Source organism: Microtus ochrogaster, linkage group LG2 (genome assembly GCF_000317375.1).
Source record: "Microtus ochrogaster isolate Prairie Vole_2 linkage group LG2, MicOch1.0, whole genome shotgun sequence".
Lineage (NCBI taxonomy): Eukaryota > Metazoa > Chordata > Mammalia > Rodentia > Cricetidae > Microtus > Microtus ochrogaster.
Window position 1 is genome coordinate 22,552,718 of NC_022028.1, and position 18,914 is coordinate 22,571,631.

Here is an 18,914-nt window from a genome sequence, read left to right on the forward strand (position 1 = left end):
CCTTTGATGTAGTCACCAATGCTGTTAAAGTCTTGTTTCCAACAGTCACTTCTACTGAATGTTTTGTATCATTTGTCCTCTCACCAAATCCTTTAAAGTGTTCAATTCTCTTATCCTTTCTATATGTTTCTGCCATTTGACCTTCTCACAATGCACAGAGTGATGCCCAAGCTCATGCCTCTTGACAGCAGCACAAATGGCATCATTCTGTTCCTGTTTTGTCTCCAGGTTCATTTAAAACCCTCTGTAAATGTTCCTAGCACTCCATGCCTCTGTCCTCGGTAATGGAAAAGCCATGGAGTCTTGGAGTCACGACGGGTCTGTATCCAGAGTCTCAGTACCCTTTTAGCGTCTATACCAAATGTGATCCTGGTTCTGAGGGGAACAGCTATTCTGTGCCCCATTGTGCAGTAGGGGGAAAGGCTGATCTAGAGAACCACAAATGTCTACCACTGAGGAAGTGAAGATGACCCAGACAGCAAAGGCTGGCACCAGGGTCCTAGGGGCTACCTCCAATTGTGCCCCCCCACTATATCCCAATAATAATGCAATAAACTATGTCCCTATCAATAGATTAATCCGTTGGTAAAAGCAGAGTCCTCAGGTCCCAATTCCCTCTCAGTGGGGCCCACTAGCTGGGGCCCATATCTTCAGCAGGTGAGTTCTAATCTGTTTAGCAGCCACAAGCTCTTTAGCCAGCTTTACCTGTGCCTCATTCTGGGAAAATCTGAAAGTTTTCAAACCTTTTAGCTCTGCTTTTTGTTCCCAGTTCTTACCATTAATCTGGCCAGCAACACCCGTACACCAGCTTGAATAATGGGTTGCTGGGACTCCTTCTGACAGATTATTTATACCGTCCACGGGACAAGGGCAAAATAGAGAAATTCTTTGCCAGAATGTAATGTGGATGGCCTCTAGTCTGGCTTCCAGTTGAGTCTGTTCCCATCTGAAAGAAACCTTGTGAACAGAATCTTTACTTTCCCCATTTTGTTTGACATACTGGATATTTGAACCTCTGAGTTACCCACTGAACTCTGCTTACAGCATCCTAAGGGTTTCTGGCTGTTTCTCCAGACTCTTCTGAGTTCCTCCTGCAAGCCAGTTCCAGAGGCTTCTGAGTCTGATGATCCAGTATAGTCACAGTACCCCACTTCTCCAATAACAAATGTGTATTGGTCAGTGTCCCATTGCAGTGATGGCACACTTGGGAAAGGAGCAGAAGGGAGGAGGATTTGGCTCATAGTTGGAGAGGTTCAGCAAGTTTGTTTCTTGACTGTGGTAAGGCAAAGTATCCTAGCCGAAGGGCATGGCAGCGCATGGTTGCTCACTTCACAGTAAGCAGAACCCAGAGTGACAGAGACTGGACAAGATGCACCTTTTAAAGACACATACCTTTGCCCTTGCTCCAGTAAACGAGCTCCCATCCATGTTCTGGTTAGAAGCTCTAACTAAACTCAGTGAGCTACACACAAAGGAGCATGGAAGGAGGGGTGAGACTTGTCGAGAAGAGTTCCCACAGGAAGAGGGACAGGGTTGAATAAATGTGTGAAACTATCTCAGCAAACGTAAGATCGTAAGGCTGTTGAGATGGCTCAGTGGGTAAAGGAGCTCGCCCCCAAGCGTGATGACCCAAGTTGATCACTGGGACCCACATGGTGAGAACCAACTCCTGCCGTCATATGTGCCCCCCACATATGCGCCTGGCACATGCACAATGAATGTAATTTAAAAGATTTTAAAGACACATACTCTACTGTCCTACACCCTCCAACCAGGCCCCGTCTTCCACAGTTACCACCTCCCAATCTATTAGTTTACTGATGAAGGCCAAGCCCTTGCCAACCACTTCACAGATTCCCGCCTTTTGAACACTGCTTGTACTGGGACCCACGACTCCATTAACACATTACCCTTTGGTGGAGGAGCACGTCATAGCTAGACTGTAACATCCACATCTTTGTAGAGCTCTAGCGGTTTGAATACAGGTTAGTAAGTTGCACTTGCTCAGTGTCCTGGAGTGTCATTCCTGTCACCATTGTCTGCTCAGAGGCCCTTAGGGTTGTTTTCTTTACTGTTTATGGACCCCACAACCGACCAACCGTGAGCAAAGAATGTCCTTCTTCCTAGGAAATGAGCATATTCCCTGCTCTCTTTCTCTGCCTCATTCAACCCACTCCCTCTCTGTAGCCACAGCATTTCCTAGGATCTAAAATCTCTACAGCAGGCATATTTTAGTTGGGTGATTATTTTCTACAGCCATTAATACAAAACAAAGCCTCTGCCTGTCCCACTAGCTTCAGCATAGCGACTGTGCTCGCCACTGCCCTCTGCTGACCCTGAATGCCCTGGGCCCTCGCTGCAGGCCTTTGTTCTCAGGTGACACAATTGCACCCAACTTCTGTTTTCCGGATTCGCCCATGTGGTGAAGACAGGTTCTGTTAGTTATCTGCAAGCCCTGTGGCTACAGTGGCAGCCAGCGCGGCAGCACACCGAGAGCCCTAACGAAGGCAGTGGTGGACCCCAGCAGTTTCATTGAGTACATGGTGCAATTGGCTCTCTTGCTTTCTCACAGTGTCTTGTCAGATGAGAGAGTAGAATGTACAGTGGAAACAGAGCTGATGTGCTGACTCTTGGAGGTGTGTGCACCCACGCACGCACACACATAGGCACTTAATGCATGTGGAAATAATAACAATAATAATTGATCTGTAGTGGTGCAAGATGAATTCTTGTACCAGGACCCATTTCAAGTCCCCAGTGTATAGGAACATGAGGTTGGTCTAGATTCACATACTCAATTCCTGTAAGCCATGTGGGCTGAGCCTAGCACCCCTCTGGCTTTGTACTGAGGATAACGGCACAGGTAGAGGTGGCCTTCTATCCCATGTTAGGAACTGAAGTCCTCCTGGACAGCCATAGTGACCCACCAGGAACCCTGGCAGACATTGCAATCATCCATCAGTGCTTGCCAGCTTGCACAGTGTCCCCCGTCAGAAAAGCCTGTTCCAGCAGGGCCAGTCCTGAGCTTAGGGCTTGCAGAAAGCCAGGCAGAACACAGCTGCAGGAGGCGTCTTGAGCCCCTGCCTACCCATCTGCAAGCTGTTCTTTCAGAGTGCCTGCCATGCCCTGAGACCAGAGTCCAGGTTAGTGCTGCTGTTTGCTAGCGAGGAAGGATGTGGTCCTCAGCCATGTGGTTCTGGATGCCATCCCACCCCAGTGTCCTTCACGTTTTTGGTACTGGGTCTTGATCCCAGGACCTAGTGTCTTCTAGCATAGTTACCACTGAACTACACTCAGCCTCCAGAATACTCTTCCTTTAGGGTTAAAATAAGGAAAAAATCCCAAATTTCCAATGTGAATTTGGTTGACTCTTTTTTGAGGGATCATCTAGAACAGTGTCTTACAGAGGTGGAGACAAGTTCGCTACACCCTTCACCACTCAAACTGAGACTTGAGGCAGGTCGGGGAGGACGCTGCCCTGGATTGACACCCAGGTAAATGAGTTGTGTCTGTGTGGCTGATCAAGAATCAGCTTCGTACCCACCACTGTTCTCCCCGTCACCTAGGCATCTGTGAGAAGGTCAAACCCCATGGTTCTTCATGTTCAGCTTGCTTCTCAGAAATGCCCGTCGCAGCATGTGGGGCATGACGGCGGCATGGAGCTGTGTGTGGCCAGTTGAGAGAGGGTGAACATGAAAACCAGCCTTTCAGCTACATGTGTTAATTTTGGTAGACTACAGTATTTCTTTCTTATTTTTCACTTCTCTTTCTCTCCTTTTTTTCCTGTAACTGTGCTGGTTTTATTTTGGTCTTTTGTTCACACCCTTCTCTGCATTTTATTTTTCTTTCTGTTGTCGTTCATTCCATTCCATTTTTTTTTCAATCTTACCTTTTGGTTTTCCTTTCTCCCCATACTTTTTGGGTAAAACCCATGGCATGTGTCTGTCTTTTTGTTTTGTTTTGTTTATTTCTTTCCTCCCCCTTTTCTTTTCCTTTCTCCCAACTTTTTCCTTTTCACAGCATTGGAACACGGGAGGTAGTCACCCAGAAGAACTTGAGCGGCCTGGTGCCCATCCGAGACTTAAGGCTAGACCCCAGCCTCCTTTGCTCTATTCCTTTATTAGCTCTGAGCCCCAATTTACTGATTGTGTGGCTCTTCCTGAGCATAGCATACCTGGTGACCAAATTACGCTGCAAATAAATATTATTATGAAAATTAATTAGTCACAAGACAGACAAAAGTGCCCGAATATGTCCAGCCACCGTGTACCAAACTGGACAGAAGGAAGGTGTCAAAGCGAGGTCTGCCAAGAAATATCTCATGCCTTACAGTTTGATGTTCTGTTCTTCTGAACTGTAAATACCTGCCAAATTCTTTGATCGAGAGGACTTGTTCATTTTGATTGTGTAGTGTCTTCAGTGCTTGTAACATGTTCTTCTGGTGCCTGTGACTGCATTATTTAGCTGGCCTGGAATTACTTGTACCAAATATCCGACCTTCTGATGTATAACAATTTATTACCTGTACATCTTGTGTGCCCTGCTCCAAAAGAAAGGGATGCTGTCTGAAAAGAGTTTGTATATTTGATACTATCCCTCAAGTGTATCGCTAACCTTCTTTGCCTTTTGAAGAAATCAACAAGAAAAAGATGCTTTATCGGTTTATCTAGATACCCCTGTTTAGTAGGACTGGGCTTCCTATTTTCCTTTCAAAGCGTAGTCCTGAGATTGCAATAGCAAACAGTTTGTAGAGTCATACTTCCTCGCTTCCAGTTATTCCCACTTGGTGACGGCACGGCTGTGGATACAGGAGCACATCCACCAAGTCCAGCACATAGACCTTACATCTTGCATGTGACTTCAGGGTTGCTCTTAATATACACAGTAGCAAGAGTTACATACTTTTTCTTGAAATAATTTTTTTAATTTAAAAACTATATATTTTATTCCAGATGAAGTCTAGATATCTTTTTTCTTTAATAATATAATAAGGTTAATAATGAACAAAAAAATCAAAGAAAATGTTTTTAAAAAAAATGAAGCTTAAATTTTGGCAGTTGTGAGAGAGCTGTGAAAATGGGAGATAACTGTGGGTTTGTGTGTGTCACTCCTAATGTTAACATTGGCGCTGCCCGTAAAGTAGGAGGGCTAGTCGCCCTGACACTCCTACATGGCAGAGAGTAATTGTTCTTCATAAAAATAACCAAGTAACCTAGGGAAGGTTCCACTCACCTTGTGTAAGAAATTGTGAGTTTCTTCTTCATCTTCCGGTTCCTATCAGTTCTGCTTTTGATTGCCAGTTCGATGAAGGGGATTGCTTTTCACGAGTGTGGTGGGAAACCCCGAGTGACTTAGAGAAGCTGGAGTGTCTAGTATCTTGACATTGTCGCGCCCACAAACCCACCCCCCATAGCTCTAGCCTCTCTGTTTTCTCCATGAGATGTCCTGACCATCCCTGGAGGACTGTCTCTGCTCTGGCTTCCTCTCAGAGGGTGAGGTAGAGGAACAGCAGAGCAGTGAGCAGTGAGCACCGCAGGCATCTTCCCACATAAGCAGGTCTACTTGGCTCTCCTGGTGTCAACAGGGTGACAGCTCTGTGGCGTCTCCCAGTTTAGCGCTTTAGCCATTGCCAGCTGACAATCACCAGACAGACCTGTCCAGTCAGTGACTCTTTGAAAGGAATGTTTGCTAGCTGCCCTTTCCCTTCAAAGCATGTGCTTCAAGCCCTTAAGCTCATTTTGTTTGCTCCATTTGAGTAGGGGAAAGAGAGTCCATAGTCTCCTTCCATCCCCATCTCACGGCCTCCATTCCTTGCTCTAGTTTGATAAGCTCCTGATAACAGGAGGTGACTCAGGAATGCACGATTCCCAGGGTTCAGAGATCGTAGACAGATGAGGGCATCCCTGGAGGTAGCTGCAGAGATAGCATCCTCTGTCTCCTATGGCCCAAGATGCCCCTAGCTCTTTGCACAGACTCTTCTCAGGACCACTGTACAGTAAGGGGAAGTAGTGGCTGGTTAGAGAAATCCCCTCCCCACACACCCAGGCAGGGAGGAGAACTGTTAGAACATTATGGCCTGGTGTGGTACCAGCCTCCCTTCTGTCCTATATAGCCTTGGCTGTTGGTTGGGTCAGGAAGGTTCCTTGTTTCCCTCTTCCAGGGTGAGTGGACTGCAGTACACCTGCAAGCACAAAAGGCTGGCTCTGGGAGTCAACCCATGGGGGATTTGAGATTTACATTTGCTTTTTTCTTCTATTGGGGAGATGGGGAGACCAACCTTCAGTATGCTTATTCTTTATACTGGATTTGAATGTCTTTAAGGCCTTTTGCTCATGAAGTCAAGCCAAATGTGCATTCAGAATCCTGTCTACAGCAAGAAATGAGGAGGAAAGAGTAAGGCCATAACTTGAGCTAGGCCGCTGTCAGTGTTGGGCAGCAGTGTCTGGGCTCCCTCTGAGTGATCCTGAGCTGTGGCATAGAGACTGCTCAGTCTGCATCTTTTGCAGCAGCCACTTCTGAAGTAGAGAACCATTGTCAGGAATTCTTGCTGAGTGCCCTTCCAGAATGGCTGTGCACGTTCTACGAGCTAGGCTGGCGGCCACTGCTTCCTCCTGTACTCCCCAGACAGTGGTGCTAGAACAGGGGCATGGTCCTTCCACAAAGCCACTCCCCGAGTCTGCTGTGGCATGGCCTAGATAGGGGCCCTCAGATGAATTATAAAGTGGAAGAGATCTTAGGATTGTCCTTTTAGAATTTCCAAACTTCCAAAGTTGACATTCGTAATATGAAGCAAAGCTCAAGATAATAAAAAAAGAACCAGGAGGTGTACAATAACTAAATCTCTCTTGTTAAAATTGGCCCCAAACTTCGTCATGTGCTGCTGCCTCCTAGAGACAGACACTGTTGCATTGTGGTCAGTGAAGTGTTGTGCTTCAGGCTATCATGCTGGACTCTGCAACAGGACACCCTTTCCCCCTCTGCAGACCTTGTCCCAAGCCTTCAAGCCAGAGCAGACACATGCAGACCATGCTAACAGTGGCAGCATGCAGACCAGGCATATCGGCCTGGATAGAAACATGTAGAAAAAACAGTTTGATTTTAAAACCAGGTCACCTAAATCCAGTATTAGTTCCTTTCACAGGTAAAGACAGGGACTGTCAACGTTTTAAGTTCTTCTTTGGCATTTACAGGCTAGGTGGGTTTGAGGACCTTCTGTAAATGCTGTAAATGGAGAAGCCATATGTGAAGTAGTCTATCCGTAAAGGGGCCTCCAAAGATCACAGCAGGTTCACTGTGCACAGGAACCTATAGCTTCTTAGCTTCTGCTTTAAATAGATTTCTATTTTTATCTGATTATTGAATGTTCAGCAGATGCTGTCTGTCATTTGCTCTGGGTGACCCAGGGTTTGGCTCAGGTGACACATCCAGCCTAAGGCTTGAGGCACAAGTGGCGGTGTCAGTCAATAGCAAGCGGGCGGATGCTTCTCCAGACCGCCTGGGCTTATCTCTTTTGAGTAAATATGACTGTCTCACCAAAACCTACTTGACATGTTCTTAATAAGGGGACTGTCACTTTCATTTTGAAAGGCTTGAGCTGCTATTTTTTAAATGTGTGTCCTGTGATCTTCATAGAATTTGAAAGACTTTTTTAAAATCACTATTTTCTTGGTAACTGCAAGTTTTACATCTCAGAAGGGGGATTTTTTTACTGAACTTGACCACTACTTGATTTTATTGCTACTCTTTAAACATTATAAAGATAGCAAGTTTTACTGTATCGTGGAAAGGAATTTATATTAAGAATCATTTGTGGCTGTTAATTTTACGCCATTCCAGAGCATTGCTTAGAGAATCCCTTGAGGTTCGCTCTGAGGCCTCCCGACTGTTTATCCTCTGGGCACCGTTTGTCTTGCCCCTGGGTTGCAAGGACATCCCTCCATCAGTGTGGCTGGGATTCGAACTAGTAGTGAATCCTGTAAGGGAAGAGCTCCTGTGGGCTCACACTGGGCTCACTAGTGCCTGTACAAGAAGTGGCCACAATGAAAGCAGCCCACTTAGAGAAGGTGGTCAGTGACCACCAGGAGAGAAATGGAGACTTCACAGCCGTCAGCCTGGTAGCCGTGAGGATGTGTTCTGCAGCCAGCGCATGGGCCTGCATGGGCGGGCACTTTGTACTCACACAGCTGCCCCTGGGGGAGACAGATAGCAGAGCAGCCTCCTCTACCAGATGTTTTTTACTACCTGTTGAACTCTGCAAGGAAAATCGGCATTTGGGGTTTGATGTGTGACAGATTTTGCTACCATACAAAAGGTACCGTGTTCCAGAAGCTATGGTAAGAGTAAAATATCCCCATTCATCCAGTTTGCTGTCCAAAAACCTGCGAACCACAAGTTATGCTAGAACCCCAGATAACCAAACCCAAGATACACACAAAATCATGTATTTTAAAATAATTGTGTTTGCTTGGACACAACACCGCTCTGGACCTGCCAGCCCATGGCCGCATCCAGCATGTACCCATCTCTGTGCTTTGCCCTGCTTTGTCCAGAACCATCTGTGTGTGCATCTGTTGTGAAGGAGTCTAGCACCCATCTGAGTTAATCTTTTTTTTTAATGCTATGAAAATAATAAGTTCATTTCATCTTAGTTTAAGTCTTTTATTTTTTCCTTTTTTACTGCTGTCATTTCTTGTGCTTGTTTTTTCCCCAGTGAGGGTTGTCGAAGAGAAAATACAATGAAGAATGTTGGAAGTCGCAAATATGCATTTAACTCCCTGCAGCTGAAGGCCTTCCCCAAGCATTACAGGCCTCCAGAAGGGACTTACGGAAAAGTTGAGACATGAACACGGTTTCCTCTAATTAGCTGTTACGTAATCAATGTGGGTACCCTCTAGTGTCACATATGATTCTTCAAGAAGACCAGAAGGATTCGTTTTTATTTTTGTGTTTTTAAATCTACTTCACTAAAGAGTCTATGGAGCATGATTTTGTGTTGGAATCTGTAGGGGTCATGTGTGGCTCAGTAGCGTGGATAGTGATGGCTGCCCTTAACCATAGCTTTCAGCTGTAACTATACAGTTAATGTCATAGTTCCTAGAAGAAGCCAGCTTGGTTTGTCTAAAATTCCAGGAGACTTTTTCAAATACCCACTTATACACTGCTCACCCAACTTATTTTTCTATTCAGTAACTCACAAGTGAGCATTGACTTAAGATCTATTCTCAAAAGGTTCCTGCCCCATTAAACCTCAGGTCCCAGGAAGAGGATAGGCTTGAGCTCAGCTTGGGGAAAAGAAGTCACACCTTCATGCTATGAGAAGCTGCTCTAGTGCCTCTCGAAGGCCGCACCCCACTCCCGGATCCAAAGTGGAAGGGGAGCTTGACCAGTCACACCAGGAGCCCAAGCCCTGGGGCCACACTGCTTCCCACCCCTTCAGTCATAGAAGAAGGTCTGCTTGAGATCTGCACCAGCTGTGAGGTCCTCAGACCCTGCCTCTTTATAAACTCCATGATTAGGTCCACACCCACAGGACATATCTCCCGTTCTCTGGCAATCAGGACCTTCGATGTGGCTTTTCAGGTGTCTGAGAGACAACTCTCCAATCGGGGATTTAGGGCCATAAAGACAGTAGATACTTAAATATTTTCAGAAGAGATGTTCTTCTGGGAGCTTTCTAACAATCTTTTAGAAGACCACAAATCATGTTCGAATGTCTAAAAAAAGTCTTAGTTTTTGGTTTGCAATAATTGTTACTGTTCTCCTTCTGTTACACGACTATTGGGAAACAGTTAAAACTGCCCCTACATTGAGAGCCTAAGAGAGGTTTGTGAGAGAAGAAAGTTAGGGATTTCATAGACGATTTAGTCTGGTCATCTTTTACAAGGTGATGATGAGTCTTATCTGCACATAGCAGATTTTTTTTTCCTTAGAATTTATATGTTTTATAAATTCTGTTTTTCATAATTCTGTTTACATGTTATTTAAAAGGCTGTATAAAGAACTGTATGGAGTTGCTCATATGATGCTGATGCTCACAATTTGTGAACACCATGGGAATTCTTATCGAAGTCTAGCTAGTTTTCTTTTGGCTCCTTTAGAAACATGTAACAAACTTGAACCTGGGACACTGAGGCACAGACAGGACCAGACCTTTAACAAGAGTCAGGAAGGGTACAGGCATCCCTTTCTACCAGTGTGCAGACAGCCGACTCCTGGTGCCCCACTCTCAGGGCATGTGTGGCACTGTGGAAGGTGAGTGGCAGGGAAGCTCTCACTACCCAGCCCTCCACACAGGGCCTGCTCTGCTGGTATCAGATTCCCAGGAAGCCTCAGTCCCTGATCATAGGCCACTGGGGCTTAGTGTGGCTGGCTAAGCCTTTGACCTTTCTCGGTCCATTTACTCTAAGTTTTTAGTTTCATTTTTTTTTTCTCATTTGACATCACTGCCTTTTTAAAATATTTCTTTGGACTTTAAAATCAAATGTTTCCGTGTTCTCCAGCTTTTCTTTCTGTCCACACTTACAAAGGGAACAGAGCGACAGCTGACTCCCTGTCAGCGGCTTTGCGTGGGGATTACTTTCTCTGTTTTTGTTTTATAATATGAGTCACTGTAAAACTCTAAGACCTGGTTAATCACGGAAAGGACTGTGGCTTCAGTGTTTTCTCTGAAGGCATTGTGACTGGCTTCCAGTGCATCACTCATGTCCCAGGCTTGTTGGAAGGGGCATCATGCACAGCACTGGCTCAGGCAGCTCCTGGCTGCCCCAGGAGGCTGAATTGTTCACTGCAGGTAGGAAATGGTTTTACCGGTTTCCACAAAGTGACGTTTTGTCCACCGTCTGCCCCCACTTAAAAAGGAATGTGCGGTGTCTGGACAGCTGGGAATGCCGTGTGGATCCTGTCAGCTCCTGCAGCACAGATGCCTTTGCTTTCCTTTAAAGATGTAAAAATATTGTAGAATACTGTTTTATCCCCACATACTTGTACTTGCCACGCTTAGTGCATTTAAATACTTTTATTTATTTGTTTGGGACAGTATTAATATATATGAACATATAGTTACTGTTTTATATATTCTTAGATCATTTAAAGCCATGTATGCTGTAAATGTGCTTGTCTTAAGAATGGTAAATAATAAAACTCACAAGAACATCACACTTGGTCTCCCTCGATTCTTTCTCCTACACTGGAAGGAAGTCCACAGCCAGCACCCATGCATTTTACCACTGGGCTTGGCTGCCAGAGTTCATAGCTTGTAAGTGGGGAAGACTAAGGTCTTTTAAAGCATGTTTTTACTTAATTCAAACTAGGATGCGTGGTTAGGAACAGGGACATTGGCAGGCAGCACCAGACCCCAATCAAGGTTCTGTCTCTCACTGGTCAGTGTCTTGGGGCATGTTGCGGGATCTCTCCAAGACCGTTTTGTGTGTGTCAGCTGTGGACAACAGCAGTCGGTCCCTCAGCAGGTGATTGTGAGGACCTTGGTCTCATGTGTTCATATGTGTTGTCTCCTTTCCCTGAACAACCCGGCCTCTCCCCGTCTGTGGACGCCGCCATGGTGTGACTTGCGTAGAAGCATCTGTTCAGAGCTGCGGTGCCACCAGCATCATGGCGTTAGTCCGCATCTCCTTCAAGGACCGCGTGTCCAGTAACTTCCCTTGGCAATTGCTGGCCATGGAAATGAATCACAAACAACATGAATGCGTTTGGCTGTCTGGAAAGAAATCTACTGTTGCCACAGCCAGTGCTTTCCCACTCTTCTCGAAACACGAGAATGGAGCCTTGCTTCAGTTCCTGTTCCTTTGAGCCTCTGCAGATATCAAAAGTCTGCTTTACTGATGCGTGTGATTTCGTGAAGTCTCTAACAATCCTTAATAAGCATTCTATTAATGCCTGTTATAGGTGGAAGCTATTAAAGCTGCTGGTTAGCTGGGTTTTGGCTTCATCAATGTTAGGGCTACTTAAGTCTTAAATGTTTTTGTAATTAATTTTTTTTAAGATTTATTTATTACGTATACAATGTGCCTCCTGCATGTCTGCATGTACACCTCCATGCCAGAAGAGGGCACCAGATATCATTACAGATTGTTGTGAGCCATCATATGGTTGCTGGGAATTGAACTCAGGACCTCTGGAAGAGCAGCCAGTGCTCTTAACCTCTGAGCCATCTCTCCAGCCCTGTAATTAAATATTTTGTTCCATTTGGTGTTTTGGCTTTTCCACCAAGCATGACTGTGCCTCTGGTGTTGGAAGACTGGACTCGGGTAGCAGTAGCTCCTTCTTGGTATATACAGTGCTGTTCAACACTGTTGGTGCTTTCTGCCGTGGCTCTCCTGCTCCAGGGTGTGTTGTTGTTGTTGTTGTTCAATGTCCTCTTGTTCTTATTTGCAGTGTTTTAGCATTTCGTTTTTGTGTGTGTGTATGTATGTTTCTCATGGGTGTGTGCCCACATGTGGCTGTGTGAGTGGGGTCAGATGTCTTCCTCTCTCATTCTTCATTTTTTGAAGCAGGGTCTTGCTGAATCCAGAGCTTGCCAATTCCAGATAACGAGACTTCGTTATCCAGCCTGCCCACAAATGCTTCTTGTACTGGAATCACAGGTAGCCGACCTCCAGTCTGTACACTTACACATGTTACCCCCTAAGCCATCTCACTGCCCCTTTACTTCGTTCTGACATCTCGGTCAGCTCATCGGGAGTTACTCTGGAATGAAGGCCCATGCTGTATGAAGAGTTGACTAGGTTTGAGTGACTCCCTTCTCTCAACCAACCCTAATTTTGTTTCTTGAGAGATGGTTCAATTAGTCCAGTTCTTGTCATGAGAGCGTGGGACCCTGGGTTCAGATCCCCAGCACAGTGTCCTTCTCACGGGGAGCGTCATTACAGTTTCTACACACCATGCAGATTAGCTCCCTCAGGCAGAGGGGAGGGAAGACAGTTCCTCTGTAAAATCCACCACAGTTGGAGAGTTCAGCATCCCCAGCCTCATCAGCTCCTCTCTGCCAAGTTGCAGGGTCCCATTCTTTGCCAGCCTGTACCCTCACTTTAAATGATACCCTCTGAGCAGGAAAACTTGCATTGTAAGTCAGCCGGTGTATGATGAGAACTGGACTTTGTTTTGGCAACTCAGCTCTATGGACCACAGAAAGAAGGGAATGTGTGTGTCTATGTGTGTGTGTCCATCCATAACTTCAGCTACATGAACCACATAAAGTGTGTGTGTGTGTGTGTGTCCATCCATAAAAGGATTTGTTGACTTATACAATTGTTGTAGGAGGCCACTTGTTTGTTTCCAGCTGCTCAGCCCCAAAACCTCTATTCTGCTCTGCGCAGGCCCAAGACAGGTTTTTTTTTCTTTTATTAACCAGTTGTTCTACAGCATACAGAGGCGAATACCACATCATACAGTTGACTTATACTTGTGGCTGCTTACATACTGGAGAGGCTGAGATCCTGTTAGCAGAAGAAGCAAAAAAGCTGGGAAGCCTCAGAACAAGAGAACCAATGATACAGTCTGAGGCTGAAGACCTGGGAACTCCTTGGACCGTCGCTGGTCTGAGTGCATGCTGAAAGACTGAAGTATCTTGAGTCTGATTTCCACAGGCAACAGCAGCAGGAACAGAGACTTGCTTAGAGCCTGAAGCACTGGCTGGCTTTCTCTTTCTCTACTCCCATTCCATCCGGGGCCCCAGCCTACTGGATGGTGCTGCCCACACTGCCTGATTTTGTAGTTCCTCTCCTACACTGCTCATCTGCAAGTGTCCTTCCTACATGCTCAGAAGTGCAACTCTGCTAATCCCAACGGGTCTCTCAATCAGGTGAGCTTGGCTACTAAGGACAGCCATCAGATTATCCCATCAAGTCAGGAAGCTCTTGATTTTTCCATCCATCCCTTGACTTTCCACCCACACACACCCAGGTCACTGTGATATGAAAAACTCCTCATACTCTTTTCCTTCAAAGCCCTCTATGGTGACTTCACTTCAGAAAAAAAAAATCCTTTAAGAATTTCCATCATTTAATTTTTTAATAGTTGATCATTTGTTTTCATTTTTATAATTTACTAAATTTGTTAATGTGTTTTACTCATTTTTATAAAAGGCTTATTTACATTCTTTTATTTATTTTTTTAAACAAATCTTTCCCTATTTATTTATTATGTATACAATATTCTGTCTGTGTGTATGCCTGCAGGCCAGAAGAGGGCACCAGACCCCACCATAGATGGTTGTGAGCCACCATGTGGTTGCTGGGAACTGACCCTTGGAAGAGAGGGCAATGCTTTCAACCTCGGAGCCATCTCTCCAGCCCCTATTTACATTCTTTTAAAAGCTCTATCATGTGTGTGTGGTCAGTTTTGCCATTTACCTTTGCACCCGTAAGGGCAAGTGTAATTCTGGAGAGGGGCCAGCAAGATGGCTCACCAGCAAAAGCACATGTCATGCAGCCTGGCATTCTGAGTTTGCTCCCTGTGGTCTCTACATGCATACATGCACTCACCTGTGAACACACACACTCGATAAATGAAGAATAAATGGTGAATCGTAGTGTTTAATTTGGTTCTTCCCATGTCCACACTATGTTGCCTTTCTTTCCTTGTAACCATACGTTATTCTAGATGCAACAGAAGAGGCCACATTCATCAAGTCGGAGGAGGTCAAACCTGAGAGCACAGTGTGGCAGCAGGAGCACAGTAAGTATCTCGGGTACAGTGAAACCTGGGAGCACAGTGAGTTTCTCCTGGGTACAGTGAAAGAGCACCTGTCGTAGTTACTATCTCTCCTTGGTCAGTCTTCTAAATTTCCTTTTCAGGTTTTTCATTGTGCGACAGGCATTAAATAATTTAATTTTCATTATTAAATATAACCAGTATAGAGGAAAGGAGGTAGGTTCGTCATCAAATGACTATAAAGTCATCATGTACCCATCACCCTGACCCCATCATGTTCATCAGATAATGTGGTGAGTAGTTTTATGTCATCTTGACACAAGCTAGTCATCGGAAAGGAAGGAACCTCGAGTGAGAAAAAGGCCCCATAAGATCCAGCTGTAGGACATGTTCTTAATTAATGATTGGTGGAAGAAGGCCCAACCCACTGTGGGCGGTACCATCCCTTGGCTGGTGGTTCTGGGTTCTGTAAGAAAGCAGGCAGGGCAAGCCATGGAGTGCAAGCCAGTAAGTAGCACCCTTCCATGACATCTGCATCAGCTCCTGCCCTGGCTGCCTCCAATTATGGACTAGGATGCAGAAGTGTAAGCAAAACGAACTCTTTCCTCCCAACTTGCTTTTGGTCATGGTGTTTCATCATGTAATCAGACACCAAAAAATGAAAAAGTACCTTGTGGACTGGAGGTGTTAATCATGTTCAGATGTCAGTGCACCCAGGTGCTCAGAAGGCTAATGTATTCCCTATTCACATGTCAGCAGCACTTAGAGACAGAAAACAAAATCCATCCTGAAATACACTCTTAAAGGGTTCCACATAACCAAAATAATAATCTTAAAAAAGCACAAAGATGGACTCACTTTTTGGTTTCAAATTTTATTATAATGTTCCAGCAATCAAAACAGTGGCATTGGCATGAAGACACAAGACAAAAAGAGGCTGAGGCTTAGAAACAGCCCTGCCATGCATGGTGGGATGGTTTCCCACCAAAGGGCAATGAGGAAAGCTAGATACCTACATGAGATGGATGGAAAGCCAAACTCTTACATCACACACAAAGATTAACTCAAAATGGATCAAAGAGTAAAACTAAGAGCTAAAACTAAAATTCCCAAAAGCAAGCTATAATTAGCTCCACTGGGTGGGGCAATACTTTTGTGGATATGACTACCAAAAACTCAACCAGAGTCAACAACCCACTATTAATGGGCCAAGGACCTAAGGAGATTTCTACAAGCATAATATATAAAGGCTAACAAGCATTATAAAACATGTGACACCACTAATCAGGGAAGTGCCAAACAGAACCACTGGTAGAGACTTCACAACCTTAGAAGGGCCACTAAACGGAACAGGAAATAAACTGACAGGAGTATAAACTAGTGTGGCTGCTATGGAAAGTATGGCAGTGCCTTGAAATAAAAACAATTACTCTACGACACAGCCTGCTAGGTGTACGCTAAAACTGTGGGGTCCTAGTGAGGTTTGTATATACATGTTCACAGCAATAGTCAGGAGCTCAAGAGTGGAAACAACAGAGCTATCCACTGCTGAGGAAGGAGGTCACAGGATAGAGGACACACATACACTAGAATACTACTTGGCCTACAAAGGAAAGAAATAAACGATACATCATGGCTAAACCTTGATGTATTTTGCTATATGAAATAAACCAGTCCCCATCCCATCCCTGAAAAAAACCCACATGCTAAGATTGCATCCAACCAGGCACTTATGGTACTCAAATCAGAAACAGGAAATAGAATGGAGATTACTAGAGAGAGAGCTTGCCAACGGAGGAAGGGATGACCTGACAGCGGCAGGGAGGTAACTCATGGGCTACTTGACATTTTGTGAGGTGGATGAAGAATTCTGCAGACTGCAGCGTGAATGCTCAACACTACTAACCTATACACTTTAAGATGCTAAGTTTTGCTATTCACATTTAACTAAAAACTTCAAATATGCCTACAAATAAAGGTGTATAAAATTATTTTGAGGCAGGGTGGTGGTGATGCATGCCTTTAATCCCAGGACTTTAATCCCAGGCAGAGGCAGGCGGATCTCTGTGAGTTCGAAGCCAGCTTGGTCTACAAGAGCTAGTTCCAGGACAGGCTCCAAAAGCTACAGAGAAACCCTGTCTGGGGGGGGGATATTTTAAAAGCAAAGCCAGGTGGTAGTGGTGCATACCTTTAATCCCAGCACTTGGGAGGCAGAGGCAGGTGAATCTTTGTGAGTTTGAGGCCAACCTGGTCTGTAAGTTCCAGGACAGCTAGGGTTGTTACACAGAGAAATGCTGTCGAAAAAAAAAAAATAAAACAAAAAAATTATTTTGAAAGCAAGCATGGGCTTATAGGCAAGAGGTAAAAATCTACAATTATTCAATGAAGACACAAGTAAGTTTCTGTAAGTTTGGGTTAGGATGGTTTCTTAGAGCACACTGGAAGAAAAAAAAAACTGTAATTTACCCAAATTAAAACTGTTCTTCAGCCAAGCATGGTGGCTCATGCCTGTAAACTCAGCATTTTGAGAAGTGAAGCAGTCAAACTGCTTGCTCTAGTTTCCAGGCCAGCCTGGGCTAAGACCCAGTTTCAAAAGCACATACAAATGCAAAGTATGCTTCAAAGAGTATCAAGAGGAAAAAATTGCAAGTTATCTTTAAAGAACTTGTATCCACAAAGAAAAAAAATCTTACAGGAAAATGAAAAAACACAACTGAAAACCAAACTGGAGACTGCACATGCAACATACAGATGGCCAATGAACACATAAAACACGCTCAGATTAGACTTTAGAGAGATGCAAATCAAGATCTCTCCAGATGCCTCTTCATACCAAGCAGAATGTCCGCCAGCAGCGTGAGCAGTGATGTGGATACTTGAACCTAGCTATGTTCAGAGTATGAAATGGTGGTGAAACCACTGTAGAAAATGATAGATGGAGGCTGCCATTCAACCCTGTAATTCCACTCTAAGGCAAGTATGAAATGAAACATGTCGAACCTTTTCACAGACGTTCACAGTAGAAACGGCTCAGAGCTCGGTAGCTGATCAATGGATAAAGAAGCATGGCGTCCGTCTACTACGGAATGCTATTTTAGCAGCAGTGAATTACAGAGTGATGCTGCAAAAATAAACCTGTTAATAACTTGGTGGCAAGTCAGAAGAGACCACACTAAATATTCCACTAACAGATATGGAATAGAAACCAATACATGACTGGCGGCTAGGGCAGAACGGAATGAGGAATGAGGACAGACTGCTAACGAGTGCAGAGAAGTGACAACTTCTGGAATTAGAGTGGTGACTGCTACATGCCCTATGAATATACTAATAATCAAAGGTCCAATTTTGTGTAGAGAATTTCTCCAAATAAAGCTATCTCTAACAAAGAGGCTTTTTATACAAACATATTTCACAGTTTCTAATCAGAATTACTTTCGACTAAAGTTGAAGCACTTGTGGGAGTGTAGCTCAGTGGTGGAGCATTTGCCTAACACTGCAGACACGCCAAGTTTGGTACACAGCAGCAGGACTAAAGGGTGCATCATTCCCCACTACCATGGAGCTCAGTGATTTTCTGGGGAATCCTCACAGCTTCACACTTTGAGATCAGCAAGTCAACTATACAGTCCCTGACTGCTTTTGCTCCCATGAACTCTGCAGAGATGAAGAACTACAACTCCCACTGTTTAGTGCCAAATATCAAACTGGAAATTTAGCTTCCTGATGGGTTTCTGCTGTGTTAAGTGATCAAAATAAATTGCCAATATTCTAAACTTTGTTATCACAACATGACTTTGATATTTGCTATCTAGAGTGAACATCTGTTGTTGCCAGTGTTTAGGGATGAGGCCCATAACTCATCCAATGAGATTGTGAGTGGAGTTGGCACAGAACATGAGGCCAGGATCTAGCTAAGATCATAAAGGTTGGAGCAGCAGCATGACCCAGAAAAGAGCAGAGTGCTTCAGTGGGGTGTGATCTGTGGGCCACACTCTCCTTTTTGGGCCACACAGATCTTAAGGGTGTGGACATTGGCTGGTAGTATTCCATTATGAGGAGAGGGCTGTATTAAATTGAAACCAAGAAACAGGAGTTGAAAGAACCCTGACAACAGGTCCTATGTCACTAATTGTGTCACATGGCCTCCTGGATGCACACACCAGGTAATCTGATTGACGTCATCCTTGAACATAATCTTTCCATTAGGCAATTCCCAAAACACATTAAATTCTTAGCCCAAATTG

At 44.7% G+C, this 18,914-nt stretch overlaps 1 protein-coding gene across 10 annotated transcripts in view; it reads left to right on the forward strand.

Moving 5' to 3' along the window:
- Inpp4a (inositol polyphosphate-4-phosphatase type I A) overlaps positions 1–11,154 on the forward strand; it is a 113,170-nt gene extending 102,016 nt beyond the window's left edge. For 6 of the 10 annotated variants that reach the window (XM_005359936.2, XM_026785539.1, XM_026785543.1 and 3 more), the window contains one exon: positions 8,711–11,154. In XM_005359936.2, coding sequence (XP_005359993.1) covers positions 8,711–8,843 — 133 coding nt within the window. In that variant the 3' untranslated portion in view covers positions 8,844–11,154. Of the gene's footprint in view, positions 1–4,020; positions 4,958–8,710 lie in introns of those variants that run through there. The other 4 variants (XM_013351032.2, XM_013351033.2, XM_026785540.1 and 1 more) reach the window with 1 other exon arrangement.
- Positions 11,155–18,914: the final 7,760 nt, after the last annotated feature.